The sequence below is a fragment of the Urocitellus parryii genome, chromosome 6 (genome assembly GCF_045843805.1).
Source record: "Urocitellus parryii isolate mUroPar1 chromosome 6, mUroPar1.hap1, whole genome shotgun sequence".
NCBI classification, from domain to species: Eukaryota; Metazoa; Chordata; class Mammalia; order Rodentia; family Sciuridae; genus Urocitellus; species Urocitellus parryii.
In genome coordinates this window covers 161,434,276-161,450,617 of record NC_135536.1, presented here as the reverse complement: position 1 = coordinate 161,450,617, position 16,342 = coordinate 161,434,276, and the positions used below count along the sequence as shown (strand labels likewise).

The window sequence follows — 16,342 nt, the reverse complement described above, 5'->3', positions numbered from 1 at the left end:
TGTAAGTAAGCCAGGGCAATGGGAAATTAAACAGAAATGAAAATATATTCTTCATCAGCAATAACTCTTCCAATGTAAGTCTCAGTTTATGTTTACTTACTATGTAAGAGAATGTTTTAAAATTAAATTATGTAGAAGCCTTTAGAAGTCATCTAGTTTGGTCACCCTGAAGACCCAGAGTAATAGTTCTAAAATAGTCCAATTGCTTCTTGACAGCAAGAATAAGCTCCACATTTTTCTTAATGATTAATCTACTAGTTTATATCCATTGTTCTTCATGAATTGATGCTACTAAACTCAAAGGATGTAGGATGGACTTAGAATCAGATTCATTATTTTAGAGGATAACAGGAACCTTCTGAGATTGGAAAGAAGAGAAAGGTTTAGTTATTGCAGCTAACTTGTTGATTGTTTTTAATAAAGCTGTTGAAAACTTAGAAGATTATTATTTTTAATCTATTGAATACTGATATTGAGTTCATTCATTTCTCGATTTGCGAAAGTAGAAAAAACAAAAGTAAGAAACTGACATTTGATAGTGTAGTAAAGTTTAATGTAAATAGTAAATAGAGACAGGCACAGTGGTGCATGCCTGTAATCCCAGCAACTTGGAAGGCTGAGATAGGAGGATCACAAGTATTAGACCAGTCTTAGTAACTTAGTGAGAACATAAGCTACTTAGGAGACCCTGTCTCAAAAACTTTTTTAAAAAAGGTATGGGGATGTGGTTAAGTGCCCTGGGCTCAATCCTCAGTACAATAAATAAATAAAAGAATAAATAGAATTTTCCTTTTTTAAAATTCTTTTCATTTTGTAGACTGGATCAAAATGTAGTCTTTTATAGTAATTTTGTTTATATATTTAAAAAAATCAAATATGCAACATTAACTTTTAACAAATAGTAGAGTAAGGGCTGGGGTTGTAGCTCAGTGGTAGAGCACTTGCCTAGCATGTGTGAAGCACTGGGTCCAGTCTCAGCCCTGCATATAAATAAATAAAGATCTATCAAAATCTAAAAAAGTATTTTAAAAAAAGAAATAAAGGACATTTAACAAAACAAACAAATAGGGCTAGGGTTGTGGCTCAGTGTTAGAGTGCTCACCTAGCACGTGTGAGGCCCTGGATTCGATCCTCAGCACCACATAAAAACAAATAAACAAAATTAAAAGATATTAAAAAAATAGTAGAATAATATCCTACTCATAACCATCAACTTTAATGAAAGAAGTCTAAAAATAAATTTTAAGATATTAAGGGAAGTGTCTCTGAAAAGAATGCTTACATTTTTGGCTTAGAAGTAATAAGGCATTGTGGCATTATCCTGTCCTTTTTAAAAGAATACAACTAAAAGGCATAAGATGTGACATTCTTAGAAAGGCACTTATCGATCCTGATGACTCATCTGAGGGGCCAGTCACCTTGCTTTTGTCAAACTAACTTATTTTTAGACTAGTGTTAGTAAGAAAAACACTGTGGGGTTTCCCTCCTAAAAATTGATTTCTTTACCTGTCTTAATATTCAAGAGGCTTCAAATAATTGTGCTTAAGAATCAGGCACCTATAATCTGAAAGTGAAATGAGATTTAGGTTATTGTACTATACATGATAATCAGAGACTGAGGATAGATTCATTTTTGGATAAGATATGTTAAATCAGTGATATTGAGCTGTTCTGAGTATTTGCTGTTTTCTCTCAAATTGCCTTTGGTATATTTTTAGGTATGGGTGAGAGTAACTGTTCTTGGAATAGGAAAGCCTTGCTACACAGAGAAACAATGCTGGCAGCTGCAGCGGTTTACGGAGGTAAAGGATTGGCTGCTTTTTCCACCTGGGCCATGTCATGTTAATTCCCTTAACATTGCCAGTGCTATTTTGTTAACTGTTAAGTACCATCAGACTTCATGTTCTTCCTCTCGGATATATAGATGCAGTAGCTCTGTATCTTTTTCCAAATAACCCTTATCTGCTTATGGTCAGTCTCTCCATGTTAAGAATTTTTTGTGTAAGGCATTCTAAGAACCCTGCAATTGCCATATTTCACTACATAATTGTATCAGATTTTGTGCCAAATTTTTTTTGCAAAAAAAGTGCTAGTATCACTTAAAAATCATTTGTGGGCTGGGGCTGTAACTCAGTGGCAGAGCACTTGCCTCGAATACGTGAGGCACTGGGTTCGCTCCTCAGCACCACATAAAAATTAACAAAGACAACTACAATTTTTTTTTTTTAATTTACTAAAACTGTCTTTGGATGCACAGAGTAGGATGCACAGAATACTTGTGAACATACATTAATGTGGTAGTGATGATTATGCAGTGAAATATGGTACCCATTTATCTTTGCAGGAGGTGAGTTTTATTGAGCAAATTTTTTCCCCACTTGCATTTTTTAAGACTTTAACTATTACTTGTCTTTATAGAAATGTACAGAAATGAAGATGGTTCAGTACCTGCCACATACCAGATCTATTACATGATAGGATGGAAGTATCATGATTCTCAGGTAACATTATTTCTGTTTATTTTTCATTGTTTATTAACTTAGGGTGGGTTTTCTTCTATGAAAAGATTAAGAGAATAAGGACTATATATATGTATTTCTAATATCTTGAATCTTTATCATTATTTTCAGGCAAGACCAGCTGAAAGAGGTTCTGCAACCGTGTCATTTGGAGAGCTAGGAAAATTAAACAATCTTATGTCACAGACGGAAAAGTCACAATAAATATTTTATTCATTGTTACTATAGTCCAGAATTTTCATCAGAAATTGATAGTCTTCACATAGAAAATTAATACATTTTGAAGCAAGGAGCAATCTATAAATCATTTACTGGCTGAAATCAAGTAATTAGAATAACTCAATACCACGTCTATACTTTGTAAGCATTGCAGGGTCATATTGTTTTTATTTTCATAAGGATGCTATTATCTAGGGATTTGGATCTTTTTTGCCTGTTCAACCTAAGAGAAAGAAAATGTTTTCCTTGAAAACCTACAAATTATATATAAATTTTGATTTGATGAGAAAACATTGCTCATGCTGGCATTTTAAGAGCTGCTGTGTAATTTTGAACTTTAGAAGAACATGTATTTTTTTTAATCCCTCCTTGCCCTTTTCCCCCTTTTTAAAAGCATGTGAATTCTAATCTTTCTTTGTTTTCACCTCCATGGTCAGGGTGGAACTACCATGGTTTTATATCCCACCCTACCTTAGGAAAGAAGAAAACATTTTAAAGAGTTAGAGACAAAATCACATGTATAAAAGTCTCTATGCAGTGATTAAATGAGCTGTTATTTTTAGACTTTCCTTTGTAATTTCAGACCTTTAGTAGTACCATGCTAATTCATGTTCACTGACCATTGTCATCTAAGTTTCAGAAGTATTTGGAAACAGTCAAGTTCACATATCTTAGAATCAATGGGAAGAAGATAGTGGTAAAAAGAGGAAGCAAGGAGGAAGCTGGAGAACAAACAAGAGTGAGTGCAAAGTCCATTTTCTTCAGTTAGTGGCAAGCTATTTTGCTTGTCCCAGCCTCCTCTTCAGCCTTAAGTAATTTATTATACTATTTACTTATCTTTTTCCTCTCAGTCTCTCTCCTACATGCTTACCCTTCCTTGACCAAAGAAGTACCAGGCTGTTCATGAGTGGGGGCTGTTTTACCCTACACAAAGCCTACTAATTTGCACATAGTAGTTATTCACTTATATTTTGAATTGAACCAAATTACATGAAAAACATGCCTTTCCAAAGATTAAATTATAGTTAAAAACCAAAGTTTTATAGGAGAAAAATTTGGGGAAAATCTGATATTTGAAATATCATGTTCTTGGTAGCTTTCTTGTTTTATTTTTTGTTTTGTTTTGTGTATATGTATGTGTGTGTGTGTGTGTGTGTGTGTGTATGTGTATGTGTATATGTATTTTTTAAGTTGGACACAATACCTTTATTTTATTTTATTTATTTTTATGTGGTGCTGAGGATCGAACCCAGTGCCTCACATGTAGGCAAGCGCTCTACAACTGAGCCACAATCCCAGCCCCTATTTTTGTTTTTAACACAAAATGAAAGAAAGTACTAATGAAGTAGAATTTGGGAAGTTGGATTTTGTTTTTTGTTTTGGGGTTTTTTTTGTTTTGTTTTTAGCTTAATTTTTGGAATTTGAAGAGAACAACAATAACCTTGGTATTAAAATTAAACTGAAAACTGAAGGATATATAAATTCTAGGTATTTATGTTTCCAAAAGGACACAAGTTGACATGCATTAATTTTTTTAAATATTTTTTTAGATGTTGATGGAATTTTATTTTTATTTATTTATTCATATGTGGTACTGGGAATTGAACCCAGTGCCTCACACATGCTAGGCAAGCACTCCACCACTGAGCCACAATCCCAGCCCACATTAATTTTTGTTTTTAAAGAATACATACAAAACTGTTAAGTGATTATTGCTGAGGAACTAGATGTGTCTGTGTCAGTCATTCTGTTTGAATGTCTGTCAGGGGATGGAAAAACTAGGAGGAACACTTATACCTGTTAGATTTTTACCTTTCTGTAAATTTGGATTTTTTTTTTAAACCAGGAATATTACTTTTGTTTGTTTAATAGCTGTAGGGTATATGTGGACAGTGAGGTGAGACTGGAGAGGAGTCTACTTGGGCTTTCTCAAAAATAAGCTCCATTAGTTTGAAAAAATTAAAAGAATTAACACAATTAAGTGAAGACTCCTATTGTTTAATGTGATTGGCAGTAATGGAATTCTTTTAATGTGACAGAGGTAAAATTAGTTTTTTAGTTAATAGCTACTTGAAGTGTTTTATCAAGCTTTAATTGTATGGAACTTGAGGAAATTCATTTTTCTGAACAGAAATTTTTTTTCCAAATCATTAGATTTCATTCTTTTAAGCAACAAAATGTCTTATTAAAAATCTTTCCAGGGCTGGGGTTGTGGCTCAGTGGTAGAGTGCTCACCTAGAATGCATGAAGCATTAGGTTCATTCCTCAGCACCACATAAAAATAAAATAAAGATATTGTATTCAAGGGGCTGGGATAGTAGCCCAGTGGTAGAGCACTTACTTGCCTAGCATTGGGTTTGATTCTCAGCACTGCATATAAATAAATAATAAAATAAAGGCCCATTGGGGGGGAAAAATTATATCCACTTAAAACTAAAAAATAAATATTTTTTAAAAAATATTTTTCAGGGCTGGGGATGTGGCTCAAGTGGTAGTGCACTCGCCTGGCATGCGCAGGCAGTAGGTTCGACCCTCAGCACCACATAAAAATAAAATAGAGATGTTGTGTCCACCGAAAACTAAAAAAATAAATAAATATTAAAAAATTCTCTCTTTAAGAAAATATTTTTCAAAACTTGTTACATTTTTAATGGCATATAGAAAATAAACATTTCTTAATAACCCCACAGTTATTATCATAAATTCAAGTTGTATTTTATTGTTTTTTCCCAAACTGTCTGGCCCTAATAATGATTTGGTTTATTTTGTGTCTCTGTTCCATACACTTCTTATTTGTTTTCAGTTTTCAGTCTTAACAGTTTAACAAAAATGAACTTAACTGAATCAGGTTTTGCCCCTTCTGATCTGCTTTAAGATTAGAATTCAGGCTGGGCATGGTGACGCACACCTGTAATCCTAATGATTCAAGAGGCTGAGGCAGGAGGATCACAAGTTCAAGACCAGCCTGGGCAACTTAGCAAGACACTTTCCCCCCAGCTTTTTTTTTTTTTTTTTTTTTTTAATTTTAAGGGATGGGGGTATAGTTTGGTGCTAGAGCACCCCTAGGGTTCAATCCCCAGTACCACAAAAAGAAGAAAAAAATATAATTCAGATTGGAATGTTTCTAGGACTTGTGTTTAGGGTTGTCAATCTAATATAGGACTGCAGTGTGTGCTCACTGTGGTATCTGTTGGATGCTGGGAAACTTTCTGGATTGTTTCCTGGAGGTTCTTAGCGATGTTTTAAGTTGTTGGCCTAGAGTATTCCAAAGGTAGCAGTATATATGAAAGTTAGATTCATAAAACAAAGATTGTTTGCTTTACAGAAAGAACATAGTAATTGTTCAGATTGAAGCTACCCTTGTACATCAAGTATGTGACATGATTATAAGAAGTTATAAATGTGTAATTTATAAAGCATCTGTGAAGTTAAGTTTGGTTGTTTTTCAAACCCTTTTAGTACCATCTTTATCCACTAGGTGGAAACAACTACAGTATGGACTACATTGAAGACCTTGTATTATAGTTTTTATACTGATTTATGCAGGACTAGAATGAAAGTATTTTACCATGAATTGGTTTCTGTCTAGGAAAGAAATTAATATTTATACATATTTGTAAAATAGAAAGATATTTTAAGCAGGATTATTATTTTATTCCTTTGTGTACTATTAGTAGCCTCTCTTGCCTAATAAATGTTTGAACTCAGGAGAGGGCAAGGAAGAATTTTCTTGCTGTTGTTAATTAGGTTTAGTTTTAGGAAACTAAAACTAATCATAAATGAACCTGTATTTCCAAAAATTGTATTTTAATTTTCCTCCTAGATACTTTATAAATAATCTTAGTGGTTTAAAAAAAACATTAAATTAAAAATAGAATAAGGTACACTGGGCCCTGGTAAGTTTTATTAACAAATAATAAAATAATGCTTTGCTGTCTCTGGTGGTTTTAAAATCTATCCACAAAATTTTTTATATGCTTCTCTTTAAAAAATGGAGCTTTGTTCCAATCCCTTTGAGTATGGGGATCTAGTGACTTCCTCCCAACAAATAGAATATGGAAGTAAGAGTGTATCACTTCTAAGACTCAGTAATAAAAGGCATTGCTTCCTCCTTACTCTCTCTTGGATCATTCACTCTGAGAAAAGCCAGCTGCCATATTATAGGTCAGTCAAGCAGCTCTCTGGAGAGATCCAGAGGGTAAGAAACAGAGGCCTCCTGTCAAAAGCCATGTGAGGGAGCTGTCGTCAAAACATCCTCCAGTTTGAGGGAAACTTCAGACGATTGTGATCAGAATTGATGTTTTGAATACAACCTCGTGAAAAGACCCTGATCCAGAACCACCCAAGCGAATCTGTCCCCAAATTTCTTACCCAAGAAACTGAGATAAGTGGTGTGTGTGTATGTGTGTATAATTTGTAATATAGTGGTGGATAACTAATACACTCTCTTTGATTGGGTGTGAGGGTATGCTGAATTGTAACTTTAAGTATAAAATACCCTACTTATTTAAAATTAAGTAAAATTAATATAAACTACCTTATTACATTTCTCAGAGAAGACAGGCCTAAGATAGTCTTGCCTAGAGGTTTGATTCCATGGTATCTTGAAATAGTTCTAACCAATGTATGTGTAGTAAGCCTCAAATTTCATTTACTAGGACCATTAGGATCGATTTTCTTGAAGTATGATTGAAGCAATTTTCAAAATAAAAACAGAATTTGGAAATATTCTGACCTTAAGAATACAATAAGCTACACAGCTATACCTGGATTGCTGTCTGTTTTCCTTTTTCCTTAGCTGTTGAGTTGCTGACAGCTTATTATCAGGACGATCTGTTGACACTGCACACTTATCAGGCTCTCAAACAAAACCGTGCTACAGAACTAGTATGGACTTCATTACTGAAACCAGGCAAAGGTTAACTGCCTGTACTTTCAAACAAAACCGTGCTACAGAACTAGTATGGACTTCATTACTGAAACCAGGCAAAGGTTAACTGCCTGTACTTTCAAAGTGATGATCGGTCTCTAGGCTGTTTCTACTGCACATATGTTCAGTATGCCCACTGCTAGTCTGTGAGAGCCAGCCTGGCAGAATAACTATCAGGAGCAATTACCAGGTCTGATTGTGAGGAGGAAAATTCCACAGGAGGATTTGTCAACCTTTGGCATAAAACACTGTAAAAGTAGAAGAAAGGGTAGTTGCCTGGGAGTTGGGTGGCCTGGGTTCAGTCCTGGCCCCACTTCTTAATAAAATTCAGATCTCTTTGACTCATCTCTCAGACCTTCATCTGTAAAATTATAGTTTGGGTACTCAATCCAACAAAAGGCTACCAACCTTCTTCCAAGTTCCTGTGTGATGTTTTCAAACAAAACTTTTAGCTTCCTTTCCTTGGTTGAGAATCATGATTTCAGGTAGCTCTCATCACTGAGGTGGGAAAATGCTTGTGAGCCATTGGACAGGATGATCTGAGAGGAGCTGTCAGCCTGACCCCAAGACAAAATGGGCAGCATTGTCCTCCCATCTTTTTTTGTTTTATATTTTTTTAGTTGCCAATGGATTTTTTACTTTGTTTATTTTTATGTGGTGCTGAGGAGCGAACCCAGGGCCTCACACATACCAGGCAAGCACTCTTTCACTGAGCCACAACCCCAGTCTCTATCCTCCCATCTTTTCAATTTCTCAAACTCCCAGTCAAATTGAAGACTTCTTTTCCCTTTGAAGTTAACTTTGATTTCATCCAAAAACAAGGTTTGAGAAAGAAGTATGATTTACCTTGGATTCTCTAATCTTAAAAGTGGCCAGCATGCATTTTTATTTTAATTTTATGAGCCACAAAGGAGAGCTCCAGATTCTTACATATTCAGCATGGATGGTACATTTTCTAAAGAAAATAATATTTTCTCGCAGTCATCAAGCTTTAAGTGGGGCCAAATGGAAGTTAGATCATTGAGGCCATGACCTTGAAAAGAATATTGAGACTCCAGCCTCTTCTTTTTTTTTCCTCTTTATGTTTTCTGCCCCCCATGAGTTAAATATCTTTCTCTGCCACTCACTCCCTGCCATGTGGTCCTGCCTTGTCACAGGCCCAAAGGCAATGAAGCCATGTGACTATAGACTGAAACACTTGAAACTGAGCTAAAGTGAACCTTTCCTCCTCATAAGTTGATTCTCTCAGGTACTTTTTCACAGCAACAAAGCAAACACACCACCATATTAGCAACATGTTAGAATCATTAAGATGATTCTATCCACTGTCTCCAACGTATGTTTTGTCCTGTCCCTGAATCTTTGTCCCTGCATAACTGCCTGTCCTCAAAATTCTTTGCCTTGCATTGTAAGCTCAGGCATCTTTCAAATCCAGCTTAGATTCATTTCACTTGTTCCAGGTCATCTTGGACTTTTGTTTGTTCTATCTCATTTAGCACTTTATACAGTTATTTCCTACCCATAAGTTCTGCTTCTTTAGCTAAAGCTCTTTGAGCATTCACTCTCCTATAACCAGGGCTCCAGTAGCTACCAAAAAAGTCCAGGTGGAGTCACAGTGATCCCTGCAAGTGCAGCAAACAGTACCCTGGCAGAAGAGGCTACAATAGCACATTCAACTGCAAATTCTCAGAATCAGTCACTCCACTGGAATTCAAGAGTCTTTTATCTCAGGAATCTGGGTACTGAGTTGGACAATTAGGCAGAAATATAATTTCTGGGCCTGGGAGACATGGCAGGGCCTGGTCCTAGAGAACCACGATGTGAGGTCAAAGCAGGGCTAATTGGACATGATACTATGGCACAGGCAAATTCCCAGCTCCAGACAAGGTATCTAGCTATCATTAGATACTACAGTGGCCTGAGTTCTGAAATCATGCTTCACCATCAAATCCCATTTCTATCACTAAGTGGCCTATCTTTAATAAGTTTTTCAATTGCTGTGAAATGGGTCTTTTTTTATTATTTTTTAAATACATGACAGCGGAATGCATTACAATTCTTATTACACATATAGAGCACAGTTTTTAATATGTATATTATGTTCACACCAATCCATATCTTCATACATGTACTTTGGATAATGATGTCCATCACATTCCACCATCCTTGCTAATCCCCTGCCCCCTCTCTTCCCCTCCCACCCCTCTGTCTATCTAGAGTTCATCTATTCCTCCCATACTCCCCCTCCCTACCCCACTATGAATCAGCCTCCTTATATCAAAGAAAACATTTACCATTTGTTTTGGGATTGGCTAACTTCATTTAGCATTATCTTCTCCAACTGCATCCATTTACCTGCAAATGCCATTATTTTATTCTCTTTTATTGCTGAGTAATATTCCATTGTGTATATATGCCACATTTTTTAATCCATTCATCTACTGAAGGGCATCTAGGTTGGTTCCATAGTTTAGCTGTTGTGAATTGTGCTGCTATAAACATTGATGTGGCTATGACCCTGTAGTATGCTGTTTTTAAGTCCTTTGAGTATAAACTGAGGAGAGAGAGAGCTAGGTGAAATGGTGGTTCCATTCCAAGTTTTCCAAGGAGTCTCCATATTGCTTTCCATGTTGGCTGCACCAATTTGCAGTCCCACCAGCAATGTATGAGTGTGCCTTTTTCCCCACATCCTTGCCAACACTTATTGTTGTTTGTCTTCATAATAGCTGCCATCTGACTGGAGTGAGATGGTATCTTAGAGTAGTTTTGGTTTGTATTTCTCTAACTGCTAGAGATGATGAACATTTTTTCATATATTTGTTGATTGAATATCCTCTTCTGAGCAGTGCCTATTCATGTCCTTGGCCCATTTATTGACTGGGTTATTTGGTTTTTTGGTGCTTAACTTTTTGAGTTCTTTATATACCCTAGAGATTAGTGCTCTGATGTGTGAGGGGTAAAAATTTTGCTTCCAAGATGTAGGCTCTCTTATTCACCTCACAGATTGTTTCTTTTGCTGAGAAGAAACTTTTTAATTTGAGTCCATCCAAATGGGAGTCTTTCTTAGAAGTAATGTACAACACTTGACAGAAAATAAGCATCAGTCATTATTTCTCAGATCTAGAAAGCCAAGCTCATTAGACACTTTATATATCTGATGCAATACCTTAACAGGATGTTCATAGATGTTAAAAATAAGATGGGGGCTGGAGTTTTAGAGAGAGAAAGTTTCCAGAGGTAATATGGTTGGAAAAGCTGAATTAAAATTAAGTGGGTCTCTCTCCTATAAAACTTCTAAGAACTTACAAATCTCCCAAAAGAACTTATTTTTTATGGCATCTTCCAGACTTAAATGACCCAGTAACCCTTTTATCAAGGAACATCTTGTAAGACCTTGAACCTGTTTTGGGAAGTATTAGCTTAGCACAATGCTACGAATTGTAGAGACTTATTAAATAGTTTGAATAATTCTGTAAAAACTTGACAGCTGCAAAATTGTTCATGAATTTTCTCAAGGCAGTCAACACAGTATTTAAATCTTGGCCATGGGCCTTGGATAAGTTATTTGACCCTAGTTTCATCTTCTGTAGGAGAGGTGATGGTACAAATATTCTCCCAGAAAGGTAGTTGTAAAGATCAAATGAGTTAATAATATTACTTGGTTAGAACAGTACCTGGCACATAATAAGCATGATAATGTTGGCTATTACTTTAAATAGAATGAATTTTAGAGTAGCTTTCAAGAATAAATTATTGACTGCTGTTATGCTAGCTTACCATTTGTCCTTACCTTTTGCTCACACTGGATGACTGATTAATAAAAAATATATTTTGCTCCTATGGCAAATTCCAAATAGAAATCAAATATGAGATGTGATGCTCTGTAAGGTGAAGGTTGAACATTTCTTATTTTAGAGGCACTTTATCTTCACCTAGAAATTATTTTCTGATTAATGAAATACAAGTTAGGATGACTCATTTCACACAGGCACACCAAAAAAAAAAATAGGAAATGATTATTTTTGTATCAAAACAGGTACAAAATGCCAGATGAAATTCATTTGGTGCAGGGCAAGATTTCAAATAAGACAGCCTGAAAAATAATTCTGTTCTTGGCACACATGGAGAGATTTTGAACCATTGTTTTTGTTATAGACCTTATTTCTCATCTGAGAGGCTAGACTGAAATTTTTTAAGTTATAAGACAATAGAGCAGTCTGGCTTGCAGTTGAAGAAACTAAATCCCACAGAGAGGGACTGATTTGCCTGCCACAACAAGCTTATTGTAGACACAACTAGAATACAGGTGTTCCACAGGCTTGGACAGCAACTTATGGCAGGCTTGGCATCACTGATGCAACTCCAGCAGAGCTACAGGCCCAACTGGTACACTTGCCCTGCCCAGGAGATAGAATAGAGAAAGGTGTGGCAAGTGACCGTTATAGGTCCCCAGGGGAGCTGTCCATTCCAAAGGGCTTTAGGATGAAGTCCTTCACAGATTCACCCCTCATGTTGCGTTATTTCAGAGCTCATTTCTATGTCACAGGTTGCAATAGACCTCAACCTGGCTTGCATGTTGAGAACTGGAAAAAAATTAATTTGCTTGGTTCTTGTTCCCAGAGATTCTGGTTAACTTTGGAATCGGGTTTTAAAAGCTGTACATACTGCTCCAGAGCAAGAGTTTTCTGAGGAAAGAAAACTTCTATGTAAATCACAAATAAACCCCATCTTACCCTATCTTCTGTAACAGTTGGGAATCTTGAAGGATGTCTGTTGTTGTGTTGGTTGTAAAAACACATGTGTCTGGGGCTAGAGTTGTAGCTCATTGGTGAAGCACTTGCCTCACATGTGTGAGGCACTGGGTTGATCCTCAGCACCACATAAAAATAAGTAAATGTATTGTGTCCATCGACAATTAAAATATAAATATATATATATATATTTATATTTTAAGTGTCATGAACTTCCTGATGAGGTTGTATTAGGAAGAGTGTTGCAGGCTAGGTCAGGAGTAATGAAGGTGGGTATGTACAAGTTATCATTGTTCAGTACCTGCTGTAGTTTGAATTTTGAATGTCTTCCAAAGGCCCAAGAGGGCCTGGTTCCTAGCCTGTGGTGTTACTGGGAGATAGAGCCTAATGCAAGGAAGTTAGATCATAGAGGGATGCCCTTGAAAGGGCATGACAGACTTAAAGGCAATAGGGCCAAGAGCCATCAACAAAAATCTCCTAAACCATGGTTAAAGTAAATTTTTTTATAAGTTGATTATCTTAGGTATTTTGTTACAGTAACAGAAAGCTAAGAATACTTAATGAGCACCTACTATGTATACCAGGCCCTGAATACCTAAAGATGTGAAGGACCTAATTATTGCTTTCAAAGAGCCCAGAGCCCTTCTGTCTAGAGATCATGGTAAAGTTGATGTGCATTTTTTTTAATAACCAACCATACTTTGATTGAGGCACCTATGTGAAAGGCACTATACAAAATAGTGCATGACAAATCTCAGATAAATAAAATAAGATCCTGTCTCCATTCATTGTACAGGGCAGCACAAGCATCCAACTATTGTTAAGGTAGAGTATGAGAAATGCCAGAAGAGAGGCCTGATAAAGCACCTTGGAAATTCAGAGGAGAGAGAGTATGTGCAGTGTGTGTGGTGGAAGGGTGGTATCAGGGAAAGCTTTGTCCTTTTTTTGTATGTTCTGTGCAATCCACTCAGCATTGCTATACCCCAGGCACTGTGCCAGGTACTAGGGCATAATGAACCCAGCCATTAAGGGTCCTCCAGTCAAGTGGAATAGAACAACAATAAACAGTACAATATTTCTTTAATTTTAAGTACCTTTGATTATGAGTTGTATCCTCATATTGTAGATGTCAAAATTTGGAAAAGATGTATTTTAGGATTAATGAAATAAAGTAGTAATAATCCAGAGTGGTAATAGAAAATCACTGTCCTAAGAGCTTGCATGCACCAAGATTTGCATATTTAATAAAAAGGCAATGATATGCAGTAAAAGTAGCTTGCACTAAGTAGGCTTTTAGAAAAAACATGATGAATAAATAAGAAAATGGATGGATCCTAACCCTCTGTCTTCTACCATTAGACCATCTGGAGAAGACAGTTCCTTATCTAAAAACTTAGATCCTTACAAATGGTAACTTCAAAACTTTAGTTGTCAAAGAAGCCATCAGAGACTATATCTCTGTAAAGGACTCATTATGTATTTCTAACAAGTCCAAAAGAAGTAGGATTTTAAAAGAGATATATGTGGGGTGGGAGTGAGGGGAGGGGAGAGAGAGAATACGAAGTGTTTTTTTAATATTTTTTAGTTGTCAATGGATTTTTATTTTTATTTATTTATATGTGGTACTCAGAATTGAACCCAGAGCTTCACACATGCCAGGCAAGCACTCTTCCACTGAGCTACAACCCCAGCCCCATATACAAAGGTTTTTGTGTTGAAAGTTTGGTCCCAGATGATGACACTGGGGGATGGTAGAACTTTTAGGAAGTACAGCCTAGTGGGAGGAAGTTATTGGAGATGTGCCCTTCAATGGGATACTGAGACCCTATCCCACTCCTGTCTCACTCTGCTTTCTGGCCACCATGAAGTGAGCAGCTTTGTTCCAAACACAAATGATGTCTGCCTTGCTTCAGGCCTCAAACATTGGAGCCAACCAACCATGGACCGAAACTTAAACTGTGAGCCAAAATAAATCTTTTCACCTCATAAGTTGTTTATTTCAGGTATTTTGACACAAAACTACTGTCAACAACTGCTGAACATTCAGAACTTGTGAATAAATGAAGAGTAAATGAATGAATGAATGACCATACCCTTACTATACTGATTATAATTGTTTATTAGATCTTTATTGTTATATCATTGCTCTTTTTTAAAAATTTCCTTTTATTATTAAGAATGAGTTCACATGTTTTTCTGTGGAAACTTTGACATTTGATTAAGAACCAAGTTCAAATACACATACTAGTCGTATTATTTTGAGTCTTACATAGTACTTCACTAAGCCTTAATTACCTTTTTTAAAAATGAACATGAAAATAGTATCTTCCTTAAAGAACTACTGTGAAGATGATGATATAACAACACAGTACTAATCACAGTGCCTATAAATAGTAGCACAAATAAATGTTGTTTTACATTATTTAGATGTTCAAATACTTTGTGCCATTTTTCTATGTTGTTGTTTTATTTTTAAATATTATAGACTGTAACACGTCACACACTACAGATATTTCCCCTCATTTCTCTTATTTTGTATATAGTGGCTTTCTTAAATTACCATAATTTTATTTCATTCTAGTTTTATCTTTTAGCTTTTTCTTTGTTGTGAATTTCATTGCTTTTATGCTTAAAAATTATTTCCCCATTCTGGGATGTCAAACATTATTTTTAGGTTGCTTTTATTTTTCTTGGCTGTCTCTTCCTCCTCTTCCTCCTCCTCCTCCTCCTCCTCCCCCCACCTCCTTCTCCTCCTCCGATATTGAACCCAGGGACACTCTACCACTAAGCTGCATTCCCACCCTTTTATTTTTTATTTTGAGACAGGGTCTTTTTAAGTTGCTGAGACTGGCCTCTAACTTGAGATCCTTCTGCCTCAGCCTCCTGAGTCACTGGATTTACAGATATTGCTACTGCACCTGGCTTTTAGGCTATTTTTAATAACTATACAAAATGGTTTAATCTATTTAATCAAGGTAATTAGCATTATTTACTTTTGTTTGTGGTGCCACAGTTACAAATAAACTGGCAGCAGTTACAAATAAACTGAAATATCAGTGGCTTAGTGCCACAAAAGTTTTTATTTGTTTTTTCCTCATTCAGGAGTCTGTACTATCTAGATAGTAAGGGATCCATACTTCCTCTATCTGGTACCTGAGCCATCTCATCCTGTGGTTTCTAAGGTTGACAGAAAAAAAAGGAGGATGGAGAAAGCATAGCTTTTGAATTGTCTTGGCTTTCTAGAATTGACATATATCACTTTTACTCACAGTGCATTGGCTAGACCTAGTCATATGGGACCATCATAGCCCTCAGGGAGACTGGGAAATTTAGGGGAGCATGTGGAACATTTTGATAGCACCAATTGTCTATACTAAAGGGAGTGAAGAAATAACCTGTATTTTTTCTGTCTCAGCATCCCTTGTCTTCTAATGTAATTTAAAAGTTATAGTAAAGTTTAAAGAATAAAATGACAATCACATTCCCCCACGCCCTAACTAAATAAGTGTTAAGATTTTGTCATATTTGTCTCCATTTGTTTATTTGTATAATGGCTATCATGAAGCTATAATCCATGTAATATAAAGTTTCCCCTTTTAAAGGCAATGAGTCGGTGGATTTTGGTATAGACACAGGTTGTGCAGATATAGAATGTTAGATCATTTTATGATCTCCAAGAGAAACACCATACTTGTTAACAGTCATTCACTGCTCCCCACTGATACCCAAGACCTGAAAACAACAAATCTACTTTCTGTCTCTGTACATTTGCCTTTTCTGAATATTTCACATAAATGGAATCATACTATATAAGGCCATTTGTGACTGGCTTTATTCAAATAGCATTATGTCTATAATTTTCATCGATGTTGTTGTGTATATCAGGACTTTTTCTCTTTTATTGATGAGTAATATTCCATTGT

General features: G+C 35.9%; 1 protein-coding gene across 2 annotated transcripts in view; it reads left to right on the top strand.

Moving 5' to 3' along the window:
* The window catches only part of Ndufaf5 (NADH:ubiquinone oxidoreductase complex assembly factor 5), a 36,777-nt gene extending 30,046 nt beyond the window's left edge, over positions 1-6,731 (top strand). The window contains exons 4-6 of one of the 2 annotated variants that reach the window (XM_077799529.1): positions 1,719-1,802; positions 2,419-2,501; positions 2,631-6,731. In XM_077799529.1, the coding sequence (XP_077655655.1) occupies positions 1,719-1,802; positions 2,419-2,501; positions 2,631-2,723 (260 nt within the window). In that variant the 3' untranslated portion in view covers positions 2,724-6,731. The remainder of the gene's footprint in view (positions 1-1,718; positions 1,803-2,418; positions 2,502-2,630) is intronic. The other variant, XM_026397650.2, reaches the window with a different exon arrangement.
* Positions 6,732-16,342: the final 9,611 nt, after the last annotated feature.